The sequence below is a fragment of the Ursus arctos genome, unplaced genomic scaffold, assembly GCF_023065955.2.
Source record: "Ursus arctos isolate Adak ecotype North America unplaced genomic scaffold, UrsArc2.0 scaffold_8, whole genome shotgun sequence".
NCBI lineage: Eukaryota > Metazoa > Chordata > Mammalia > Carnivora > Ursidae > Ursus > Ursus arctos.
This window is the reverse complement of record NW_026623100.1, coordinates 77,516,935-77,542,373: the sequence shown is the minus strand read 5'-3', so window position 1 is coordinate 77,542,373 and position 25,439 is coordinate 77,516,935. Positions and strand designations below refer to the sequence as shown.

At 46.3% G+C, this 25,439-nt stretch overlaps 2 protein-coding genes and 1 pseudogene across 4 annotated transcripts in view; 2 read left to right on the top strand and 1 right to left on the bottom strand.

Annotated features, from left to right (window-relative positions):
• Positions 1-1,665: 1,665 nt before the first annotated feature.
• On the top strand, positions 1,666-14,508 carry SLC66A3 (solute carrier family 66 member 3). 3 transcript variants are annotated; one of them, XM_026518904.4, is made up of 7 exons: positions 1,666-1,958; positions 7,381-7,463; positions 7,548-7,617; positions 9,426-9,483; positions 9,950-10,070; positions 11,959-12,000; positions 13,333-14,508. In XM_026518904.4, the coding sequence occupies exons 1-7, from the start codon at positions 1,816-1,818 to the stop codon at positions 13,422-13,424; spliced, it is 609 nt and encodes a 202-aa protein (XP_026374689.1). In that variant the 5' UTR covers positions 1,666-1,815; the 3' UTR covers positions 13,425-14,508. The 3 variants fall into 3 exon arrangements, with proteins under 3 accessions (XP_026374689.1, XP_048078434.1, XP_057165401.1); XM_048222477.2 differs by lacking the exon at positions 9,426-9,483 and adding an exon at positions 7,708-7,753; XM_057309418.1 differs by lacking the exons at positions 9,426-9,483; positions 9,950-10,070; positions 11,959-12,000; positions 13,333-14,508 and adding an exon at positions 11,861-11,949.
• A 1,031-nt stretch (positions 14,509-15,539) lies between these two features.
• ROCK2 (Rho associated coiled-coil containing protein kinase 2) overlaps positions 15,540-25,439 on the bottom strand; it is a 135,434-nt gene continuing 125,534 nt past the window's right edge. Inside the window, exons 33-34 of the mRNA XM_044390341.3 lie at positions 20,243-20,343; positions 15,540-19,001 (exon numbers count right to left, since the gene is read on the bottom strand). Of these exons, the coding sequence (XP_044246276.1) occupies positions 20,256-20,343 (88 nt within the window). The 3' untranslated portion in view covers positions 15,540-19,001; positions 20,243-20,255. The remainder of the gene's footprint in view (positions 19,002-20,242; positions 20,344-25,439) is intronic.
• On the top strand, positions 23,325-23,443 carry LOC113247612 (U4 spliceosomal RNA; annotated as a pseudogene).

Sequence of the window (25,439 nt, the reverse complement as noted above, 5' to 3'; positions counted from 1 at the left end):
TGGGCACTTCTGACGTACCCATCCTGCAGAGGAGAACACTGAAGCCCCAGGAGGCTGGATGAACGACGTGGAGTCACACAGCTCCTAAGCGTCAAAGCTGGGGCCACCAAGCCTCCCCAGCACCTCTGCTTACACCAGACCCCCGGGGGTGTGCCTGCACCAGGTACCAAGGGCACTGTGCGGGGGAACAGAGCCGGACGCCAGCCGGTGCTCGCTGTGGGACAGGGGCAAGCTCCCTCACCTCTCCCCAGCACAGGCTCCTCCCCTTAACAAGGGTAACAAGCACTTCACGCCTAACTTCCCTTTGGTTTTTAAACGTTACAGAATGGTAATCCCCCTTATGCCCAAAACCGACGCCAAGAATGACCAGCTCACAGCTAATCTTGTTTCATCTACATCCCCACCCTTCCACCCAAGCCCCCAATATTTTGAAGCAAATTCCAGACATAATATATTTCGTCCGTATTTGGGATCTCTAGAAGATAAGGATTAAACACAAACACTCTTTATTTTCCTCTTAAAAGTTTCCTTCTGAACATCCTGTTTCCCTTTAGTTTGGGAAGGAGGACTCGATACTTCTGGATTTCTCCAGAGGAAGGGTTTTTCCTGGCCAGATGGGGGCTGGAGCCGCGGCAAGGAGCGCGGGGCAGACAGGAGGAAAGCCTCGAAGCCTGACAGGTTCACAGTACAAACCCAGCCCCCGTGGATTCCAGCATTGCATTTGTCTGATGTTTTTCTGTTTCGGAGCCTCCCCTGCCAATGCGATTCGGAGAGCTTGGAGAACACACTCCACTCTTTCATTTTGTGCCGCAAAATGAAACCTTCCCTTCCCTTACCATAGAATCTATTTTACCTCCTTAAGAAAAACGTTCCCTCTGAAGGGCTAAGGCGCCCGACTAAGGCCCGGGGATGGGGAGGAGCGCCCCCACACTCAGCGGCAGGAAAGGGCAGGAAATGAGACGACCCCGGGAGGTTCTGGTCCCTCACTGAAGGGCGAAGCCTGTGTCCCCAGGTAAAACGGGGAGGACGCACGCACACGAAGTTGGGTCGTTAACGTCGTTACAAGTTTTCATCTGAAATGCTTAGTAAGAAAAACAAAGAAAGAAAAGCCCTTGGGGAGGGAAACATCTCAACAAAACGGTCCATCCTCCCGCGAGGGGGTGCCCGTTGGCCCGCCCGGGATTCAGCCTGTACCCGCCCAACCCGTGGGAAAGCGGAACTGTCTGGGGTCCCCCGGCAGCTCGGCACCGCGCGAGCCCAACACGGAAAAGTGAATCAGCAGCGGGCACCGCTCGGGTTCGGCTCAGTTGAGCCGCCGCCCCGGGACCGGGCGCAGGGGGGGCGGGGCCAGGGGCGGAGCGGACAGATGGGGGAGGAGAGCACCGGACGGGGTGGACCGGGGGCGGGATCCGGGGCGGGGTCGGGGCGAGCCCCACGCACGGTGGATGGGAGGGTGGGGGGTGGTGAGGAGTGACCCCGGGCGGGGCGGGGAGCGGAGATACGGACGGAGAAGAGGCCCCGGGGCGGACCTGGGGAGGGGTCGGGGCAAGGCGCGGGGCGGATGGGCGGGGGGTGGAGGGAAAGGGGTAAGGACCGGACCCGGGAGGGGCGGGGCGCGGAGCTCTGGGCGGAGGCGCGGTCCCCAACAGGGCGGACCCCGGCAGGGCGGCCCCAGGCGTGGGCGGGGGAACTCAGGAAGGCGGAAGGACTTGGCGCGCCCGGCGGCCCAGCGCAGAGCGGTTTCCTTCCCTCGCGCAGCGGCGCCCCCGCCGAGCCCCCAAGTCCCGAGCCGGAGCCCCCAGCCCCGCGGGCGCCATGCGGGAGCAATTGCTGTTGTTCTGCAACTGGAGCACGCTGGGCGTCTGCGCCGCGCTCAAGCTGCCGCAGATCTCCGCGGTGCTGGCGGCGCGCAGCGCGCGGGGCATCAGCCTCCCGAGTTTACTTCTGGAACTGGCGGGGTAAGGCCGGGGCGGCTGCCCTCCCCCCTCGTCTCTGCGGCCTGGAGGGGCCGGGAACCCCGGAGCGCCACGGGTCTAACTGAGTAGTACCGGGGAGCGGAGCCGAAAGCGCCTGGCCGCTGGGGAGGCACTTCCCGGGGCCCTCACCATCCCTGATTAGTTGCGGCTCACCGCGCGGACGGCGCACGCCCATTTTACAGATGCGGAAACCGACACCCGGCGAAACCGTCACCCCGCCCAGCAGCCACAGACCAACCGAGCGGCTTTGAGCAAGCCATTTGCACCTGGAGGCTCTGTCATACACATCCCCCACTTACGCCATCACCCCTTTTCTCGGGTCTCGGTTTCCTCTCATGTAAAATGAGGGGTAGAACAGTAAATTCTAAGGATGCTCTGGCTTTTAAAAGTTACACGTGGGGGGAGGGGGATTCAGAGACTGGGGGAGCTCTTTGGAGGGAGAGGAAAAGGACTTGAATCCGGCCACAGCCAGCCAGAGAGGAGCCAGGGCCGCTCCGTGAGGGCTCATCCGTCAGAAATCCGGAGTGGATGCCCTGACTCCATATTTGAAGATGTAAACGCGAAAAACAGAGTTGTAAAACTCGGTTGGGAAGACTCGAAGTGGTGCGAAAGCAGGCACATGATACCCGGCAGTCTAGCCGCGCGCCCCTGGCAAGGCCGGGCCCTCCCCACCTCGCACCTTGCTGGCCCGGGCCCCCCCGTTATCACCCCGCGACAGTGCGGGCCAGTCTGGCGGAAGCACAGCCCGGACGGGTGGCCGGCTGGTTGACCCCGGGGGTCCGGTGCCGGAAAGAAGCCAGAGGCAAGGGAGGGAGAAAGAGACCTCGGCAGCGGGGGGTGGAAGAGATGGGGGTCCCGCCCCGGGCGCGTCCATCGGGGGAGAGGCTTCGTCCAGAAAGAATCAGCCACTGGCGGGTGTGTGAACGACCGCACAACACTGGGGCCCCCGGGCTGGATAGCGGGGAGTGGAGAGTCCTGCACCGCAGCGTCTGTTCGGGAGGGCGTGGACGGCCCGGGAGAGGGCGGCGGTTTCTCATAGGTCCCTGAGCCGGGGAAGGGGAGGCTGGCCCGGTGCGGGGGGAGCCGAAGACGGCCTGATGCCTCTCGAGTGGGGTCGGGAGCCTGCCCACACCCTGCAACTCGGCGGGCGCTGCCCGCATAGGTGGGCCATCGCTTTGCCTAACCGCGCACGTCTGCAAAACCGGCTCACGTGGGCGGGAGAGCTGAAGGCGGCGTGGGAGGCGGCCGGTGTGCGGGGCCTGCGGGGATCGCGGCGCATGTGGAGGCGCTGGGGGTGCGCTTCGTGGAGGGCGGGGCCCGGCTCCCGGACGGCTGTAGTGGGCGTGGCTGTGTCCAGGCCCCGCCTGCTGCCCCCCTCTCCTCCAAGCCCAGCTGGAAGGGATCTGGGGCCCCCTCCGCTGGATTCCTGGGTTTTATCTCCACCTCAGGCCACACTTACCTCGGTAGTACCATTTCCCGAGCCGGGTCTGTGTGCGGACACTGCTTTAAAGGCATTACCGTATTCAATCCTCAGGACGCCCTAGGGAGCAAGCATTGTTTTCATCTCTAGACTGTAGGAACCTGTGCCGAGAACGTGAAGCACCATGCCCAAGTTCACGGGCAGCAACCCCGTGGGGTTCACCTGGTCCTGGCTCTGTCTTCTCTGAAGCCTGTCCTCCCCTGCTCTCCACACTCACTGGGTTTTGCTGCTTTCTAGGCTCCTCCGCCACATTGTGAGTGGGGGAAAGTACTGGCAGCAGCCTGCCCTCTTCCCCCTTTCCTTCCTCAGCCTTCGCTGGCGGGGGTCAGCTAGGACTGGGTGCTGTGGAGAGAGGGCCCTGGCGCAGGGGGCAGTGCCTGCCTGCTGGCCTGCGAGGGGGAGCCGCCAGAATTCCCGCAGAAAGAACCCAGTAGGCATCGCCATCAGAAGGCCCATTTTATCTCCTGGGAAGTAGAAGCCGTAACAGCCTCTTGGAGGACATGTACCCTCCTTGGATCCTGAGCTGAGCAAATTAACTCTAAAAACCCATTTTTGAAAGAACTGGACCAACGGGGACATAAACCATATCTTGATACCAGAAAATGACTTGTAATGTGGGTTGGTGTGAAGTGGCAAGAAAAGGCCTGTATTTTAGAAATGCCTCGTGAAGCCTGCAGGGTGGAAACCAGACGCACACTGCAGCCAAGAAAAGGAAGGGGGGATATAGGTGAACGTAACAAAGTATTATTTGTTGAAGCTGGTGCCGGGTGCGTGGCTTTATTAGGTTTTTTCCAGTTTGTGTCTGTGTTTCCAAGTTTTTACAATTTAGGGGTGCCCGGGTAGCACAGTTAAGCGTTCAACTCTTGATTTTTGGCTCAGGTCATGATCTCAGGGTCATGGGATCGAGCCCCAGGTTGAGCTCCATACTGGACATGGAACCTGCTTAAGATTCTCTCTCCCTCTGTCCCAGCTCTCACTCTCTGCCTCTCTAAAACAAAACACAACAAAACCAAAAACAAAAAAAAAAACCTCATAGTTTTTTACAATTAAAAAAAAATGTCCATCCCAATTACTTCCTTCTTTCATGCACCCCTGGGGGGCAGGGGCACCAAGCCAGGTCCTGGGGCTAGCACACCGCCCTCAAAGCCTCCCAGTTCTCTGAGGAGGCTAATTGCCTGTTAGGAGCGGAGTTTCCTAATTCAGGCGACAGGGAGGCCTCGTCTCCACTCGGAGGGGGGATGGAGGGGCAGGGAGTCACCCGCCGTCTTCAGGGAGAAGAGGTGGCCACAGGAGGAAAAGGGCTCTCCAGGCAGGGGGCTTCGGGAGAAGCCTGTGGGCTGGACTAGGTGACCCGTTTAGAGCACCCACGTGTGCAGTACGGTTCGTGAGCCCGGACTGCTGTTACCCGTGTGTCACGGGTGCGGAAGCCAGGGCGGGAGAGGTTAGGTACCTGGTGGTGGGGGCTGTGAGCCCAGCAGCCTCGGTGCACGGAGGGCTCCGCCTTTAGCAAGGGGTCCAACTGCGGGGCAGAGGCTCAGCAGGTGGGGGGCGGGGGGAGCCCTGGTTGGGGTCACAGGGCGTCTGGTGCAGCAGGCAGCACAGATGGGGCCCCAGGCCGACCATGGGAAGCGCTCCGTGCCCAGACGCCGCTTGTTGTCACTGTTAATGGAACAGGTGTCCCCGACGGGTTCCCGGGTAGGGAGGAAGTGGGCTGTGGGCTGGCGGAAGTGGGCTACAGGCACCTCCCAGCCCAGGCTGCGGTGCCAGGGGTTCGCCTCCACTTCCGCCCGGGCGTTCTTCACCTGCTGGGGGCGCTCGTGCCCAGCTCCTCCGCCACGTCTCCTTCCAGGCCTTGCAGGCATCCCTGCTGCTCGGCCCCCTTGTGCCCTCCAGCCTCAGCTCTGCTCTCTGCACTTGGTCTGGAACCTTCCACGGCTGGACTTGCAGACAGGGCAGCCGGGGTGGGTGACCCTGCTTCCCCTCCCCAGGCCCAGCAGGGTGACTACTAGGCTACTGGATGCACTGGCCTCTGGGTAAGATTCCTTTGGAAAAGTCTTCAGTCCGAATCCCGGTTCCACTCCTGACCCGAGAGTTACCGCCTCTGTGGGTCCATGTGTAGTTCTTGTTCAAACCTCTAGGTCCTGTGTTGAGGAAGGAAACTCAGGTCACTCCATGGAGCAGACCAGGAATTTCAACAGATTTGTGGAGCTGGGGCAGACACCATTCGGCTTGATTTTATTGTCGTGATCATTCTAATGTATTACTTTTTAATTAAAAGAAATATTAAGAATAAAAAAAGGACACTTACTCCCAGGCCACAGGAGTGACAGGGGGTTGACCTTGAACATTTGGGTCCCAGAGAGAGAGAGAGGATTGCAGCCTGGCAGCCGGGCCTCCCTGGGAGCGCCGCAGCCTGGGTGGGGGTGGTGGGAAGCCCCCCATCCGTGTCGGGAAATTCAGGCTCTGGTCTTTGTCTTTTCCCTGAGTTGCCATAGGACCTTGGCTTCTTGGGCCTCCGTTTCCCCAGGTGGTCTGTAAAATGTGGAGGGCAGTGTGGATGACCCCAGACAGTGATCTCAGCTCTGACATCCCAGGGTCTCCCGCCTGTCCTGAAGGTCTCCGGCTGCATATGGGAGGTAGGCCCTCGGTGGCGAAGATTCCAAAGCCTGCTTGTGACTACTGGTCATCCATTCAGCAGGGTGTGCTCCAAGCCTGCTGTGCCCAGGCCTGGCTGGCGGCTCTGCAGAGGTGGGTGGGGTGCAGCTGGCCCCCCGAGTTCCTGCTCAGAATGGTGCTGTTCAGGAGGCCTGGCAGGAGGGGAAGCCACGCCACACGGCAGGGCCAGGAAGAGCACCTGCTTTTCCCCTGAAGCCCAGACATGACCAACTGCCAAGCCAGAGAGCCTGCAGGCAGCCAGGCTGTGGGATCCCTGGGAAGGGCTGCTGGCCGGGAAGGGGATGGCTAGGGAGGCCCAGGCCTGGGGAGACCCACGTGCTCAGGGTGGCGCAGGCTGCCCACCTCCCATCCTGTGACCCTTTCCCCTCACCCTCAGCTCAGCCAAGAACAGTTCGCTAGGTCGGAAACAGGATGGGGGGCACAGGCTCCCAGCTGAGGAAACGAGAGGGGTTATGTCTGGATGAGGGAGGGAGGCTCTGGTTCACCTGGGGAGACAGCCTGGGTGATGGGGCAGGAGAGTCTGAGGGGACAGCGGGGGGATTTAGGTTCTTGGGGAACTGATGGGCTGGGGTGTGCGCTGGGAGGACGGGAAACTTTCTTCTGAGAAACGTCAGGTCCTGGGGTCTTTACCTACCGCCCCCCAATTCCCAGGCTCTCAGAGCTAGAATTTTCTTAAGAAACGGTTCGATGGCTCTTCTTCATGCCTTTCCCCCACTGCTCCTCCTTGACTGGGCAGCACTCTGGAAGGCCACAGGGATCGTCCAGGTGGTTGGTCCTCTTCAAAACTCCTCTCTCCGCTCAGGGCTGCGCCCAAACCTGCCCGGCCCCTCACGAGCTCTGCCTCCCACCGCCCGGGATGTCTGTCTTGGCCTGTGTGGCTTCTTGTGTGAGGCCTTCCGAGGGGGCTGCCTAGTGCCAGGCAGCTGCTGGGCCAGCCTGGGGGCCAGGACCCCCATCTCTGCTAATCCTGGTGCACAGCTTGCCCTCTGTGAAAGGGACTTGACAGTGCGCATTATGCCCGGCTCCCTGTCAGCCCTAGGCACGTGCCCTGAGCAGAGCCGTGGCCATTATTACATCACCATTCCGTCCTTTGTGTTCCCAGTCTCCCCCCTTGACATTCACGGGCTCCAGCCTCCAGTTCCAGGGTCTTGCGAGTGAACCTGGGCTCCTGGGGGGAGGGGGGGTGGCCGGGCCTTCCTGCGGGGCGCTGGGTCCGTCCAAGCTCAGCCGTGCCCTCTCTCTCCCCAGTTTCCTGGTGTTTCTCCGGTACCAGTGTTACTATGAGTACCCGCTGCTCACCTACCTAGAGTACCCCATTCTCATCGCACAAGGTAAGGGACCCCTGGGATCCCTCCGTCCCCTCTGTCCCCTCGACCCCTCACCCCTCCTTCCTCACTCTGGTCTTTGCCTTTCAGATGTCCTCCTCCTGCTATGCGTCTTCCATTTCAATGGGAACGTGAAAGGGGCAGCGCCCTACCTCGCAGCGTATCCTTCCTTCTGCATCCGGGAATCAGATGGGCAGGGGTGTTACCTGCTCGCAGTGTGTGTTTCTAAGCAGAGTCCTTGACCAGATAGACGCTCTATGGTTGAACTGAAAAAGATCCCAAATGCAAGACTCCACGTGAGTGAATATACTTCCCCAACCCAGAGCTATTCCAGAGTGTTCCCTGCCCCGTGACCTCCTTTCTGAGACCAGGGTGCCCACAGCGCCCCAAGCCCAGCGGCTTGCGGACTCAGGACCTCCCTGCCGGCGAGCTGCGGGATCGAAGCGCCCTGCTCAGAGCCACCTCGTCCACATTGATGCTTTAGGGGCAGGGAGACGTTCCTTCTTCCCTGAAAACGGCCCCAGAGTCTTTGAAGCCCTGATAACGGGGAATGTCTGTCATTCACACGAGGCAGCTAACGCACCTGGTCAGCATGCGAGCGGGGTTCTCGAAGGCTCGTTCCAAGTGGAAATGAGGCCCAAGACGTGAGAAGGGTCTCGGTGGGGATCTGGTCATGACGCAGACGTGTGCTCGCTCACGCAGGCAGCATGTTCTGTGAGCCAGGGCCTGGCCGTCATTTCAACTCTCTGTAACAATCCGGTTATTCCCTTGTTGAGAATAACTAAGCTGCGGTGTGTCCCGTCTGTGGGAGGAGTCGTGCCTCCCTTTTGTCGCAAGACTCACGGTGCCGAGAGCCCAGGACAAGCTCCTGTTTATAACCTCCTTGCGCCGGTCCTGATGAACGGCAGTGAGGGTTGCCATGTTAACAGTGAGCTTTTTCTTAGCAAAAGTGTGTCCCAAATATTGCATGGGACATACTTGTACTCAGACTATTTTTGTTGATCTGAAATTCAAATTTAACTGGGTGCCCTGTATGTTTATTTGCGAAATCAGGCAACCCGACCAAAAAGTCACGTTGAGGAACTCAGGGTTTGCTCCTCCTGCCACCGCTGGTCAGGTTTTGTAAAATATTATGTAAGGTGGATATTTGGAATGAATAGGATAAAGCTGGGCAAAATTCGTGTAAGAAATTGAATTAGGGAGTGTTTTAAAAACAAGATTTCATCTGCCTGGATTCCAGCGGCCCTTCTGGTGTTGACCAGGTTTCCAGGAATTAGTTCTGACTTTTCACCCAGGGCACTGTCGACCCCTTCATTTAAATAATGTTGTTAATTGTAATCATAGCAACCTGGCTGGGTCCCTATGATGTGCCACCAGGCATTTGAGGAGGTAGATAGGACAAGGAGTGTTAAGTCCATTTTTCAGATAAGCAAACTGAGGTCAAAAGAAGGCACGTGACTTGCCCAAGGTCACAGCTGAGGCTCACGGCCATTATCTCTTGTGTTTGCTTCAGCCTGTCTAGCTTGTGCCTGCAGCCTCACGGAGCCTGACCAAAATCCAAAATCCGCTGTCATTTCTCCCGTCTCGCAGCGTTGCTGATGCCAACCGGTTTGACACTGGAGCTAGCCGGGAAGGGGGAAGTCAGTGAAGAGAGTTTCACGGGACACCTGCAGCACACGGCTGCCCTGTGATGTCAAGCTGCTTCTTCAAATGCTTGACTTTTGACGTTGCACTAGAGGTGTCTGCATGTTCCAGGATTAGGTGGGCAGGTAGAATCTTTGGACCCCTAGGAACAGTCCACAAACGCAGGGGGCTCTTGGCAGTTCTCTTCCATAATCTGCTTCTGCCAGTCCCAGGTCGGCTTATGTGCAGAACCTCCGTGGTCTTGGCGTGAAGGCACAGGCGAGGGGTGGGGGGGGCAGCGGGGCCACCGGCCAAGCCACCGCTGTCTTCCTTAGCGCTGGGTAGATTTGTGGCCTCGTGGTTCGTCCTTCCCCTGCAGAAGTGGATCATAGATCTGGCCATGGTAAGTGGTAAGGGTTGGGCCCCGCTCGCCGTGGAGGGTGTTGGAATAGCCAGAGACTCAGAGCTGATGTGCCTCGGCCTGCTGTTTTATGAGTCAGTGCTGAGCATTGTGGTTTCCCCAGGCTCTAAAACACCATTATCTGTCTGTTTGTCTTGTCTGTCTGTCATCTATCTAATTTCATTGGCAGGTGGTTAGAGAAGCCACTGTGGCCACACAGTGATCCTTCCCCACACTTCCACGCTGGCCGCGGCCCATCCGTTGCCCCCCCACCCGAGCGGTGGAACTGGGCGCGTTTGAAACAAGTGTCTCAAGTGCCTTCTTTTTCGCTTAACCCGGGTTTCGTCCTTGTACAAGTTGGTTATCACTTGCCCAGACGATGTGGCTTCAAATGCACTTTCAGTATCTGGTGCTCTTGCTTTTTTTAACCGAGGGACTCCTGACTTTCTCATGTTTTACCTGCAAACAGAATCTAAGCACTTTCATCAGCACGGCCAGCAAGTTTGCCCAGCTCCAGTACCTGTGGAAGACCAGGGACTCGGGAGCCGTGAGCGCCCTGACCTGGAGCCTCGCTTCCTACACCTGTGCAAGTAAGAGCAAGACGCCAGTGCAGGGACGGATTCGCGGGCGTCGGGCGGCTGCCCACAAGGGTTTATCACCTTGCTGTCCACTGTCGTAGTGCCACGAGCTTTAATCCTTTGCACGTAGCTATTCACGTAGACCCTCCAAGCGGATCTGTGGTTACGACCCTGATGTCATGAAGCCTACTTTCCATTCTCTGCAAGATCCATATTCCGGTTGCTAAAGAAAAACGTAAAAGCAGCCTTTCTTCAAAGATCTGGCCTGATATCAGCAGTCCTCTCTTAGTCTCTGAAAAGCATCAAGAGGTTGATTATGTTGAATCCACTAACTCGTTTTAAAAATATCAATCTTTATGATGTAACAGATTACAGAGATGAAAGTCATACACTGGGGCGCCTGGGTGGCACAGCGGTTAAGCGTCTGCCTTTGGCTCAGGGCGTGATCCTGGCGTTATGGGATCGAGCCCCATATCAGGCTCCTCCGCTATGAGCCTGCTTCTTCCTCTCCCACTCCCCCTGCTTGTGTTCCCTCTCTCGCTGGCTGTCTCTATCTCTGTCAAATAAATAAATAAAATCTTTAAAAAAAAAAAAAAAAGAAAGTCATACACGGTCTTGTGAGAATGAATAGAATTTGCCACGGTGGAGTTTTTCTGGAGCCATATTGGTTGGTCTTAAGTTCAGAATTTCCACTGTTTATGTGGATTCTTGCAGGAACTCCCTAAAATACATATACGCTATTTTAGGTAGAAAAAATTTTTAAATTCAGAGCTCTCACATTAATTAGGTTTACTACTTTTAGATATTTGAATTCTACTTCATATTTCTTCTCTGTCCTAAAGGACTGATTTCTCCATTAAGGGTTGATAGAAGGGGTCTTCGTGTCCCGAGTTATTTAAAATTAAGGCTTCTTGGGTTTTATTTTTAGCTTTAAAATGTTGAAGTGCTATGAAATCTATGGTTTCTGGAATTGCTAATTAGGTATGTTACTTATTATCTCCCTAATTTTACCTTCGGGAATTATCTTGAAATGCTGCTTATTCGATTTTCTTGTAGGAAATCTTCAGAGACCATGTAGTGCGTTTCCATCTGTTTTGTATGGCAGTCTGTGCTTAACAAGTACTTAAATACACATTGAATAGATGACACGTAACCTGGGGATTATAACTTTATGGGAAGAAATGAACTGGTTTTAAACCTAATTTCCTAAAGTCTCGACGTGTGAGGCGGAGGGAGAGCTTTGTGTGGGTTGGTTCGGGTTAGGAAAGGCAGGCCTTGAGGTTGCAGGTCGCGTTCTCCGACTCCCAGCTCGCATCTCCCGGGTATGTCCACTTACGTCCATACCCCAGTTGCCTGTGTTCACGAAGTCAAGTGCTGTATCGGAAAAATGACTTGAACTGAACAGTTCTAGTTAGACCCTGAGGAAAATCATGCCCTTTGCTGGGCCTCAGTTTCCTTTACCTAGAAAATATCTAGAAAAGAAGGGGGTAGAGTTCAGTTCTTTAAAAACATTGTCTTTCGCTAGTGGGAGCCTTTCTTTAAATGAAATCTTACCAGAAGCCCTGTGTAAATGAGATTTTCAAAGCTTGCTTTATGGGGGTGGGGGGCTGTGGGTTGGTGCACACGACGGCATCTGCCTGGCTTCCCTGGGCAGCACTAAACTACCTTCTAGATGCTGCTTCCGCTCTCAGGAGCAGCTTCAAAACCACGGGGCTAGGACATGGCTGGATTTGAGTGGTTTTCTAAAATACAGTACTGATTTAGTTTTCTGCACTACCAAAATCTTCTTTAACCAAGATCAGTTAGCATATAGTCCTGGATTTGAAAATGGAAAGACGTGAGCGAAATACCAAAATGCCTTGAGAAGCAAGTTGATACTGCTGAATGTTTTCTTTTACAGCAAGAATAATAACCACTTTAATGACCACCAGTGACCTTACAAGTAAGTACCCACTTTTTTGAATTGTGTGTCCGTTGTGCCTCCTTCATTTGTCAGTTGTCTTCCGGCCTCACGGGTCAGCTTGCTCCACTGCACGGTGAGAGGCCAGCAAGCTTATTCCCGGGCGCCAGCCCCCCACTTACGGGTCGAAGCGTCTGCGTCTTGTAGTGCCTGGGATAGAACGTGCAGCACGAGGCAGTGGACTCCGATCTTCGTGGGGTCTCCGCTCCAGCAGTGGGTGGAGACGGACTGTGACGTCACCCCATCACTAACTAGTGAAGAATGCTGGGAAATGTGTTTTGGAAGAGTAGGACAGGAGGAGCACCTGAAGGGGCAATCTGGCCTGGTTGGAGGGGCCCAGAGTGGCAAATTCGAAGAGTGAGATCGGGAGAAGAGGAAGAGATGGTGACAGGCAGCAGCCCGCGTGAAGGTCGTGAGCAGGGGGACACATGGCTTAGCCACAGAATGTGAATGGGAGCTGAGTGTGAGGACGGGGTCTCCTGAGCTGACAATCATTTGACCCCCACATCCTTGTTTTTTTAAAGGGAGAAAAATATTTGGATTGACATAAAAAGAATTTAGTAATTCCCTAGGCTTTCTTCCACTCCCAAGTTGAGCATATATTTTTTTTTGGAAAATGATCAAAACAAATGGTGTCACCTTTTCTATGAAACCTAGAAATATGTCCCTGGCACATAGACCCTTTAAATACGTTAATTGTTGTTTGAGAAAATACTGCTACAGGGCAGTGGGTGCGTATGCTTGTCCCTTTGCAGAGGCTGTATCTTTGGCTCAGACACCTTGCGCCAGCTCTGAGAGAAGCATTAAAAGTATTCTGGTCAAAGCAGAAACTTGGGTGAGGTGGGGAAAGGGAAAGACGGCCTTCTCCACAGGACCTGAAGGATTCTCTGTATGGGGAGAAGAGTCAAACTGTAATTAGCCAACAAAACAAACCCACATATCAAAAGTTTGAAAGATTGAGAACGTTCTAGTTGTAATTTGTTTTGTATTTAAAGTGACAGCTGTCCCTGAAAGTGTTCAGGATATCTGGGGATAATCTTTTAACGACAGTTCAGCTGATCTCGTACAAATGTTTTACAACCACAAAGATACATTAAATCTCATAAATCTTATTTATCAGAGGAGTGTTCATCAAGTCACTTACAGCAAAGTTTTTCCCCCCAGAAATATTTGGAACCAAAGTTGTTCAGAACTTCCCATGAGGCAGAGTTCCAGGTTTCGTTGGGCAGCGAACTAGATTCCCACTCGGAGCAGGAAGTGATTTTGAGGACTGAACAGTCCTTGTTCATACGGACTTTGCCTTTCTAATTTCAGTTCTTGTGCGATTTGTGCTCATGCTCGCTTTGAATCTGTGGGTAACGGCCACAGTCCTTCGCTACAGGAAGACGGTCGTAAAGGCTGAATGATGCACGCGCGACTCCTACACACGGAGTGGATTCCGAGTCACTGAACCAAAGGGGAGAATAAGCTCTCTGCTACATCAGGGTCTTCTATCAAATTAGTCCACTGTTTCGGAAACATTGAAGCCAAAGGTACTTGCAACATGAGCCACTTGTTCAGACATGCTGATTCGCTCCCTCTCCTGGGCATCAGGAGGTGGAGGCAGGGCTCAGACACCCGCAGGTTGAGGGTCATGGTCAAGTTCTCTCCAGAGAGCTAACTACGTTGGCTTTTCAGCTTTGTGTCTTGTAAGAAATCAATCCTCTCCATGGCACAAATGATTATGAATGGAGTGGGATTTTTCTCGAAGTTAGAAGTGGAATTGTGGTAAATTACTAGGGTTCACTTTCTGGGACTGTTTAGTTGTAATGTAGATTTAACGGGCCGGCCTTACTGTATCGTAATACAATATAGTACCTCCTTGGGCTATAGTAAGGATATCGAGCAAGCAAAAATTGGCTTGAGTTCATATACCAAAGTTAGTCCTTCAACTTCATATAGTGCCTTTCAGTTATTCCTAAGGAAAGGTACTATTAGCTGCAATCTCTACTTAGGATGAGGCAGTCCCAATGAACTTTCTGCTTCAAGCATAATGCTGCCCTTTAAAAAACAAAAACACATCTTGTCCATTAACACATAAAGGGTATGGCTGGGTTCTGCCAAGTTCTTACGGATTTCATTCTCATTAGATCATATTCTAAACATGATGTTAAGATTACTGGACACTGTGTTTTACTATAAAAGTTTATAAACCCTAAAATTTTAAAACTCTTTCCCTTTATATTTGAATGGCATTATTCAGTTAGATGTAATAAATGGTGTTTATTAGAGAATGTTGTAGTTTCCTATGTAAAATAAACTTTGATATTCTGACCTCTGCTGAGTCTTAAAACTGTCAGTTGTTTTAATGTGATTAGTTTTAAGTTATGTAAAATGCTGTTTTAAAAATATAAACTATGGTTAATGTTTTAGAACTATTGCTTGGAACCAGCAGGAAGAGAAACATGGTATATAAAGATAAATAATAAATCATTCATTCTGTGGCTTTTACAATCATAGTTGTCATTTTTTATAAGATTTATTTGAGCGAGAGCACACAAGCAGGTGGAGGGGTAGAGGGAGAGGGAGAGAAATCTCCAGCAGATTCCCTACTGAGCACGAAGCCTGACTCAGGGCTTCACCTCATGACCCTAAGATCATGACCTGAGCCAAAATAAAGAGTCGGAGGCTCAACCCACTGAGCCACCCAGGCACCCCTGTTTTAAAGTAAGCTGTATGCCCAACATGGGGCTCAAACCCATGATCCCGAGACCGAGTCACATGCTCTACTAAGCCAGCCAGGCGCCCCTCATAGTTGTCATTTAAAAAAAAAATCCAAGTGAATCTTTTTTCATATGCAATTATAATCTAACCATTTAGTATAAATACAAATTGTGTGATTTTTTAGTCCAACAAATATTTAATTTGAATATACTTTTTAATTAGAACTTCATCATTGCTTAAAGCTTCTCCCTTAAGAACATACTATCTTAGGTGAAGAGTTCCCCATTTTTCCTTTTCAGGAGAAAAGGACACAAATATTTGAACTATTCCAGATATCCTACACACATTATCATATTTAAGCCTACAACAATCCAGTAACAAAACCGTCTCAATTTCACAAAAGATGAAAACACTGAAGCTCAGAGGGACTGACCTGTCCCAGATGTGATAGCCAACAAGCATCCTAAGTAAGAACCCACTGATTACCAAAGAAATGTACTTCTCGAAAACCACCTCTCAGCAGTGGCTCCTGACAAAACAGGCATCCCGTGTCTTTTCCTTATCCTGGACACTCAAATGAGATTGTAAGATTTGCATGTCCCTTAAAATACCTAAATCAAATCAGCAACAGACTCCTTGTTGAAATTCTATTTTGTATTTCTCTCCAGACTAAATGACGGTGGAGCATTTGCAGGTCTATAACCTTGGTTGTGATTTGTTTTGCTATACCCATCAGGGAAGGAAGGCAAAATTTGGGGGGATAAATTTTAGGAGGTTGCAGCATTCCAGGACTACTCACAGGAAGAGTATGAAAATGCTTATGTCTTAATTTCTTTTATTTAATTTTTTAATATAAAAAGCAGGCATAAAATACAATTACATTACTACAAAGATGCAACAAAATTTTTAAAAAATCAGGGGGTATGATTTTTGTTCAAAGGGGACAGCTGATCAAATATTTATGATTATCTAAATCATGCAGTTCATAACTTATTACAATTCCAAACAAAACTCATTATTATGGGGAAGGGAACGAGGACAGCCCCCAAGCATTCTATCAGCACTGTCATACAGTGCCTCTTTTCAAAGTGCTTTATGAATCAACTATGGTTATCTTCATGCCAGAGGGAAACTGCAGCCTTCTTCCAGGGGAGGAGACGTGAGTCAGTAGCAGTGTCGACACAGACTGAGAAACTCAGAAGTGACTTGCTCTCATAGACTATTAAACATGTTATTTAAAGCATGTTTCAATAAGGTAATATAGTGTCTAAGTTTCTCTGTTGTATGAGAATCCTGTAAGAATAGATTAACAGCAGCAGCAAAACTTCCTAAATCGTGGTTCGGCAACCTAGAGTATTTCTTTTTGAGGATCTACAGAAAAACTGATACAAAGACATCCTTCAGAGCCAGATTTGTGACTCTAGCATAGGTTAGTTTTAAAAACACTAACCTTATTTTAGATTTCTTGGTATCCTTTAGTTAGCTAAAGGCATTTAAAAATTTCAGATAGATATTTTTTTTAAATCTTGCTTCTAGATAGCATATTTTAATACTTTTCAAAAATTCACTATACATTAATTTTTAACAGTAATACCGGCACCAGTTTTCCTTCTACTTCTGTCTCGCTATCCCCACTAAACAAAAGTAAAAAATCCAACTAAGAAAATCCCAGTATTCACTACTTCTTAGTTCTCAAAAGGAGGTATTTATGGCTCTAGGAGAAATCAGGTGTGAAGAAATAAGCAACTTTTGGTCTTTTATTTATCTGGGAACCTTTGGAGCCGTAAGAAAAAGAGAAGCTGGCACAAAATCAGGTTGTTAAACCAAGTCAATATTATATTTAATGAGTGCTGGGAAGAGAACATTTGGATGGGTGTATGCGTTCATGTATGTACATGAAACCAGCAACAGGGTAAAAAGCAGATTCTTACCCAAGGTCAGAATTTTTATTAAGCGCATTTCCATTAGCTGGAGAAACAACCTTATAAACCTTTACGTTAAACCATATAATGTGAAGAATCTCCATGGGAGAGATTTTTTTCACCCCCTAGAATACTTTTCCCCAAAAAACTTCACATTAAATTTCCTTGTAGAGTTGCATCACACCATGATTCTCCATATTCTCTAATATATACAGCATTCAAAATTTAACTTTTGCCATTTTTACTCAAATATTTCAATTATTCATGTGTAAACTTCAAATTATTTCACCTTAATAAAGTTTATTAAAAATATATATATATATATACTCTCCAATTCAGAATAATATGATAGAACCTCCCATAGTGTAACAAAATCTTTATATAAAATATTAATTCAGTCTCCTTTTAACAAGTCTAATGAATGGAAATATTTATTCTATATAAATTTTATATATTTTTCATTTTAAAATCTTACTTAAAAAAAAAAAAAAAAAAAGCTGTGCCCCAAACCAGAACTGCAGAGCACCCCCGTAAGGGAAATGGCACGCGTCTCTGGTCTCAGCACACACAGTGTGGAAGAGTGCAGGCGGGTTAATGAGAGAACAACAAGATTGAGTTTTAGTACATCCGTAGGCCAAAGGCCACTCTTCAGTTTCCACAACAGTATCTATATTTTGGGGGTCTAACTCTTGAAACATTTCTACACTGACCCCAGAGGGAATCAATGAAAAATGTCTACTTCCTTCATTGAAATATTAGATGATGTATTTCAATATCACACCAAACCCTGTGTATGTGTACATATATAAAGAGACTGATAAAAGACTATATAATTTTTTTAAACTTGATGCTTATCATTAATGCATACTGTAGCAGTATAAAACACATTTTTCTGGGATAATGAGAAATCTAGCAGAAATTGTCCTGCATAACCTATAACTTTAACATCATTTAAAAAATAAAAATCAAGAGCCTCTGAGGCTACTTCTTCCCAGTCACCAGTTTTCTTAGCCCAATCCTGAAATATTGCCATACACAGTTATGTGTTTGAGGGATCACATTTAAATAGTTAAAATATATCTACAGTATGTCTTTCTTTATATTTGAGATAATCTTAGAATCTTGAGTGTGAAAATGTAAAAACAGTCACAAATGTCTCTACCAGAAATAAAAACACATCTAGGGTAGCCAGCAAATTCAAAGCAAAGCAAACATTTCGTACTCACACACTAATACTGAGGTCTGTAAGAAGAGTGGGATGAATAATAGATATACATAAAAGATATATTAGTTCCAATAGTATCCATTATTGTTTCTAACACCAATGCTTAAAAAAAAATTCTGTCATACAATCAAAATAGGCTGACATTGATAACTATTACATGTAAAAATAGTGCATTATTTTTCTTTTGCAAAGCAAATTTGCATCCTAAGAGCTGGTAAACACTTTTTTTCAAAATACAGAAAAGGGTGAGACTTTAAAAAAAATTAAATTAAGGCATTCAAAATGGGAAAAGTTGCCTATCATGAAGCATTAGGAAATTGATATAATTAACGTCAAACTTCCTGTTACAGTAAGTACTTGAACATGAACATGCAGCTTCCATGGGGTATACACAAATGAGTGATATCAACTCCAACATTATGGCTTTATACAAGTGCATAGCTGCAACTGCAGTAAGTTATGAGATCTGATTAATGTGTATAAAAAATAAAACGGGACATCTGAAGAACCCTCTTGCAGTATTACAGTACTATATATAGGGGTGTGTGTGTGTGTGCGCGCGCGCGTGTGTGTATATATGGAGAGAGACACACACACATATATGCACACACACAGTCTAATGGTCACTTCTTAAAGATGCAGTCTCTTATCACTGTAGTGGAATCCATTCCCAGACTCTTCTGGTAAATGTGCTGGTGAAATCTCTCTGTTGATGCTGAAAAGATGATTTCTTTAAACTTTAACTCTTCTCAATCCTTTTGTGCAATGTAGTGTGAGTGACTGCCAAGAGAGCTTTATGGAACAAGTCTGGAAGAGTTACATATGATATTCTTACTCTATTAACCAATCATTGTTGGTTCAACTTGCTGCTCCAAAGGAGCCCAGAAAATCTCCAAGATTTATAATTTATATTGCAGGAATAAAGGGAAATATATTTATATATATATATATATGTATACAGGTATGTATGTGTGTGTGTGTGTGTGTGTGTGTGTGTGTGTGTGTGTTTGAGTATCAGTCTCTCAGGAAAATATAGCTTTTTAAGAAATTTGGGGCCATCATATTTCAGTCTTGTTTTAACTGGAAGAATATGATCACCTTGAATAATGACTGCATTCACAGAAGGCAGCTAGCTGGAAAAAAAGGAAAGACAAAGTTAGTTGATGCAGTAAAATAAGAGATTGTTAAATTCTTTGAAAGAGCATTCACTTATATAATTAAACTATGTAGTCTTCCAACTCCTATACTTTTAATACTTAAATCATGCATAAAACATATTTACTATATTACTTTTCTTATTTTTAGGTACATGCAATTATATTCTTATATTTTCCTATATTTTCTACAAACACAACACACAAGTTTTAATACGGTTAACTGGCTATTAGGGTTAGATAATATGTCACTGAGTAACTCAAGTGACTGTAAGTCTGCCTTGGAGATGAGCCGCTCGCTGCCTCATGTGGCTGAAAGAACAGTGAGCTTATGGACCAGGTTCTACTTGACTGTTTGACTCTTAGCCACATTTTTTAAATCTATAAAATGGGAACAAACACATTATTGTAGTAAATATATGTAAAAATACTCTGTAAATCCTGGTTATAAATACCTCCCAATAATACATGATTTAAGTCTATTTTTGTAATATGCTCACTTAGGTTAAGACAGACATTACTTCTTTTAAATCCATTCTGTGTAAAAGGTTTGACCATGAGATTCAATTTTCACTCAAATCTCCTTTAGCCATGGTTAACCAAACTATTTATGTGTTCTACAGGCACAAGAACTTTCACAGCACATCAGTAGCATTCCTCAGCAAGAGTAACATCAACTTTTCAGAAAGCAAACATCTCACAGCATCACAGAGAAAAGTCAAATCAGAAAAGTATTTTACAGCACTTATTAGACTTACAAAGTATTTATGGTTTCAATTCTCGCACGTTAGAGAAGGAAGGAGAGGGGGATGGAGGGAGGAAGGAATCCCATGCTATGTTCACAAACTAATACAGTTGTAGGAACTTGAAAACATTTTAAATTTTACTTCTCTGAATATGGCTTCTTTGGAATGAACAAAAAGTACCAGAATTAGCTCCTTTGTTATTTGCACATGTTTCATTCCTAAGATAAAAAATTGTAATTCCAACTGTATTGAAAATATATAGCCAGTAAAGATTCTGAACATAGCATTTCACTTTTATAACTTAACACAGAAATTTCAGTTAGAAACTTTTCTGAAAACTACTTTTCCAATACATACTACTAAAGACAACTTAATAAAATTTCAAAACTAGTCAAAAACAATGAAAACCCAAGTGCAAATCACATGCACTACTTGGAAATACTAAAATAACTCATTTTTCATTTTTTGATTTACCCCATTTATTTCTTCAGAAATCAAAAACATCGTCATCATCATCACCACCATCAACATCATCAAATGACCAATCCCAGTCTTTAAATGCCAAATCAAGCAATCTGCAACAGGAGGTTTGCAAATTCACATTCTAGCACTCTTTAGAAATGGCAGCTTAATATGATAATTATCTAGAAATCAAACTTTGTGCTGTGAAGATTTTAACTCTCCTAACAACACAGTCAAAATTAAGATGGTAGCACACAGGGAGATCTTCTTTCTCTTTATATGTAAGTGCATATAACATTAGCCAGGTCTGATTTCTAGAATATCAGAGACCTGAAGACCGGTAATATTAGGGGATAAGATATGAGCTTCTCCCCACTGGGCCCAGATGAAGATAAATTGCTATCATCTTTATTTTTAAAAATAGGCGTAACTTTTTTATTGCTTTCACTGTGAGGTTCATGAATCAACTTATGCCAAGGAACTCATTTGGTCCCCAAAATCTCATTTGTGACCTCAACTTTAAAGTTGGTTCTTGGGGTGCCTGGGTGGCTCAGTCAGTTAAGCGTCTGCCTTTGGCTAAGGTCATGATCCCAGTTTTGGGATCAAGCCCTGCATCGGGCTCCCTGGTCAGCAGGAACCCTGCTTCTCCCTCTCCCTCTGCCCCTCCCCTTGCTCCTCCTCTCTCTCTCTAATAAATAAACAAAATCTTAAAAAAAAAAATAAAGTTGCTTCTTAAACTTGAATTTATATGGTTTACTCAATGCCATTTCTATGCATATTCGCAGGCGTTATACCAATAACTGGACTGAAGGGGGAGTAGCGTGCAAGTATCTGCATTTTTTAAAAAAACATTTGTATTTATTTGAGAGAGAGAGAGACAGGGAGAGCACAAGCAGGGGGAGAGGAAGAGGGAGAAGCAGACTCCCCGCTGAGCAGGGAGCCTGATGTGGGGCTCGATCCCAGAATCCTGGGATCATGACCTGAGCCAAAGGCAGATGCTTAACTGACTGAGCCACCCAGGTGCCCAGAGTACCTGCATTTTTAAATAAAAAATCTGAAGTGAATTCTAATGCATCTGGTTGACTTTGGTAATCACTGACAGAGTATGTTGATAGATGGTTACCCTAACTGAAAGAAAATAAACCAACTCAAATTACTCTATTTCAAAATGTGCTAAATGTAGAATATTTGAGAAAATGCACAAAAACAGATATAATCATTCACTTAAACACAGATCACATTTTTCTACGTAACTTGTAGCTAAGGTACTGCTTGGGAGATTGAGATCAGTGGGCCATCCCGGGTATTCAAGCCCCAATTCTGAAAAATCTGCATTTCATACGCTCTCAAAACCTTTAAAGTGTGTGTGAAGTGCACACCTGTGTCACAGTCTTCAAATTTTAAGTTTGGTCACTAGGCTGTCAGCACAATACCTGCTGAGACTTCCCTTAAAGCCTCCTCAGCCCCTGCCAGTCAGCCATCTAATTCTTGTCATTTCAACATGAGAAAGCTTTCTCTTAGCTTCTTCCCTCCATTTTCACTGCCAGTAACCTTAGTGAAGGAGCTCATCAAGTCAACACACACCGATCTCCTGCTGAAAGACTTCTATCTGAAGGATAAAGTAAAAACTCCTACAGCACAGTGCACTCGGTCCTTTTCAGTCTGGTTCAACGCTCTCTCCAGTGATAGCTTCTGCCACACCCCTGCATCACGCTCTCCCCACTCTAACCCAAGACAATGTTACAAACACATAACACTGAAGTAATTCTGACAACTCGGTACCTCTGCACATAACATTTTGCCTACTATTGTCTTTTCCCTTATTTCGTTGCCTGGAAAATTACTGAAACTCCCTTTTGGAGATCTTTCTTGATGCCCTCAGGCAGAATTCTCCATGCTTTCCTTGTTCCCCTGTACTACTCACTCATGCCTCTATTATAAATAACATTCTGAAAGTACTGTAACTGTTTGATTTTCTCTCTCCTCCATTTAATTGGTCAGTGGGTACAACACACTGCAGGCCTGTGAAACTTACTACCAAAGACTGCTTTGGAAAGGAGCATTAGTACTTGGAGTTCGGCCAGAAATATGCGACACTGCCTCTTTCTTTACATGCTGCCAATACCACGTTTCTTAATCCTTACCAGTTTGACAGGTTTTACATTTTACTTTTAACTTAATTTTAACTTCTTTGCTTAATAATCAAGTTGATCACTTTTTCATATTAATAGTAAGGGCTGCATTTCCTCACTGATTTTTATACTGGGAAGAGGCAATCTTTTTCTTAATGATATAAGAACTCTATATACACAGATATAACCCATCTTTCTCATACACATTGCAAATATATATATATGTTGTTTTTAAATTTTACAAGGCTTTAATTTTTGGTTACTCAACCATTGACTTTCTTTCTTCCCTTTTACTCTTAGGAAGTTCTCCAATCCAAGATCAGATACATATTCACCTATTTTCTTCTACATCATTTAATGGATTTATTTTTGACACTTCAAGTTGTATATAGCTTTTTCATTTTTATCCAAATAATTAGTCTGTTAACTTCTTAATATTTAATAAAAGGAAAAGAACAAAACTGAAATAATGATAACATGGGGCAGCAGGGTGGCTCAGCTGGTTGAGCATCTGACTCTTGATATCAGCTCAGGTCATGATCTCAGGGTCATGAGATCGAGCCCTGTGTCGGGCTCTGCACTGGGGCATGAGGCCTGCTTAAGATTCTCTCTCCCTCTACCCCTCCCCTCAATAAATAAATAAAATAATGATAACATAGGAGCTCCCCCCACCCTTAAGTTTTAACTGTGGTGGCAATGCTTTATTTCTTAAAACTGGGTAAATGAGCATTTGTTGCATTTTTGCTTTATACTTTTCTGTGTGGCTTAAATATTACAGTTTAAAGAAGACCTTTAAAAGAAAAATAATTAAAGAGAAATGCCCTCAGCAAAGACCAGCATTCTGAGTCCTACTTTGGAACAAACTAAGGATCTCTCCAAACTATCTTTATCACAAATCAACATTATATTCACAAATTTTCTACTTTTCCAGCATTTTTTTTTAATTCGAAATTACCAAGAACAGCTTTGCGCAGTGGCAGTATCGTAGCCAACGAGGTTTATCCGAGGCGCGATTATTGCTAATTGAAATTACCAAGAATACATTCCTCTGGAATAGCATTTCTACACATTTTTTATAGGCTGTCAATTAATTCATTTCTGCTCGTATCACGGTGAGGTGGTGCAGTATTACAGCTGAGGATGCAGGATCTGGAACTAGACTATCTGGATCTGAACTCAGGACTTTGTTGTTATTTGGTGTGTGACCTCAGATACACAGTGCTTCTGTGCCTTTGTCTCCAGGTCTGTCAAATGGAGACATTAAGAGCTAAATCACAGGGTGGCTATGAGGGTAAAAGTACACTTAAAGCTCACAGAAGAGTGCCTGGCATAAAATATGCCCTCGAAAATGTTGTCTTCTACAATAGTAGCTAACACTTGTTTAACTTTCACTTCCCTACAGAAAAAGGGAAGTGCTGCAAAGAGCTAAAAAGGAGAATCAGAACCAGGAATGTCACAAAAGCCAAAGGAAAAGAAATGTAATGGTGTGGTCATTAACAAAGACAAACACTGAGGAAAAGTTAAAAAAAAAATCAGATGATTACTTACAGGTATTATGTTTTAGTGCATATATAAATACATTTGATGATTTTGATAATGTCTAACAAAGCCAAACATTTGTCTTAAGAAAGACACCATGCGAGTCAGTTCAATTAAAGCTAGATTATACAAAGAGCTAGATATTAAATTACTGCTGGTATCAACCAGAAATGCTGTTTCTACGTGTTCCTGGATGATCCTTTCACAGCTCTACCCATTTGTCTATTATAATGTTATAAATTACTGGAACGTTAAAGGCCATCAAGTCCAAGGCTTGACTCCCCTCCAGAGCCCTGTTGTTCACTGTCAGACTACATACGCATGACAAATTGAGGAGGGTGCTCTTTCCCAGTGTCACCAAGCAGTCACCTGAATCGGGTACTAACACTGCTGGTGATTCAATAGTGAATGCCCTACTCTAGAGCAAGCCAAGTCTTCCAATTTTGGAAATCTCTGACTGCCTGATACTTTTCCCTTTCTGAGTTACAAATGTGTCCCTCTGCTTGGTTCTTGTTCTAATACATCATCTACAGAAAAGTCCTCTAAATCTTCACTGCTGTTTACCATCTCCCATTCTTCCGAATAATTTCTTCAGATGGCTAAACAGCCTTAGTTCCCTCACTTGCTACGCATGTAACACTTTCAAATGATCCACTACTCCCTCTGTTATTCTCTTTCGTATACCCTCCAATTTGTGTAGACTACTCTTAAAATGTGACACCCAAAATGAAATGCAAACTTTAGGGTGATTCATGTAAGACAGCAACAGATATAATTTTATGAGTTAATGAAGCAGTGGAGTCACAGATGTTAAAGACAATGGAAATAATGCTCTAGACACATAATAAAATATAAAATTGCATCTTAAATGTGCCCATCTTTATGCTTAAAATTTCAGAGTATATTAGACAAAAAATGTTCACAAAAATACCCTAGACATTTTATAGTCAGTTTTGATATTAGTTTTATCTACATGCATAGTTGTGAGAGAAAAAAAAATCCCTATTACTTACTGTTGCTATGCAAAATGTATTAAAAAATCAATGAAGAATGATTCGAAGGGCAGGGCCAGAACTAAAACAAAACAAAAAGCAACAAAAATAAAAAGTAAATGTGCCTCCAATAGATCAAAATGCTAAAGTGGGGAAGAAGGGGCTGACAAAGTATTTATGAGTCAGTGAACGTGAAAATTGTTAGGTAATTGAAAACATGCCTCACTTAGTCTGAAATCTGCTTCAAAAACGAATTCTATGTGTTATCATCACAAGTAGTGAAATCATTAATTTATCAAATAGTACCAAAGAGTAAAATCTATTAAAGGAGTGGAGTTCTTACAGTCCTGCATCTGAAATTATTTGCCCCTCTACAGTCTCAATCAAAAAGAAAGATAATAATACCTGTCTATTCTACTCCACAGGACTATTTTAAAGATCAAATGACAGAATATGCAGAAAGTTGAATGAGAGAACAGATTATGGAAGCACTTTGGAAGCTGTGAAGCACTAGATAGTGTAAGCTATTACAACAGGATAACATCC

What these genes read in the sequence shown, in the direction of transcription:
- SLC66A3 (XM_026518904.4), top strand. Translation starts at nt 1,816, where the DNA reads ATGCGGGAGCAATTGCTGTTGTTCTGCAACTGGAGCACGCTGGGCGTC. An exon ending in GCAGCGCCCTACCTCGCAGC is followed by an intron (nt 7,618 to 9,425) that starts GTATCCTTCCTT and finishes AGCGCTGGGTAG; the next exon opens with ATTTGTGGCCTCGTGGTTCG. An exon ending in CGCTTCCTACACCTGTGCAA is followed by an intron (nt 10,071 to 11,958) that starts GTAAGAGCAAGA and finishes TTTCTTTTACAG; the next exon opens with CAAGAATAATAACCACTTTA.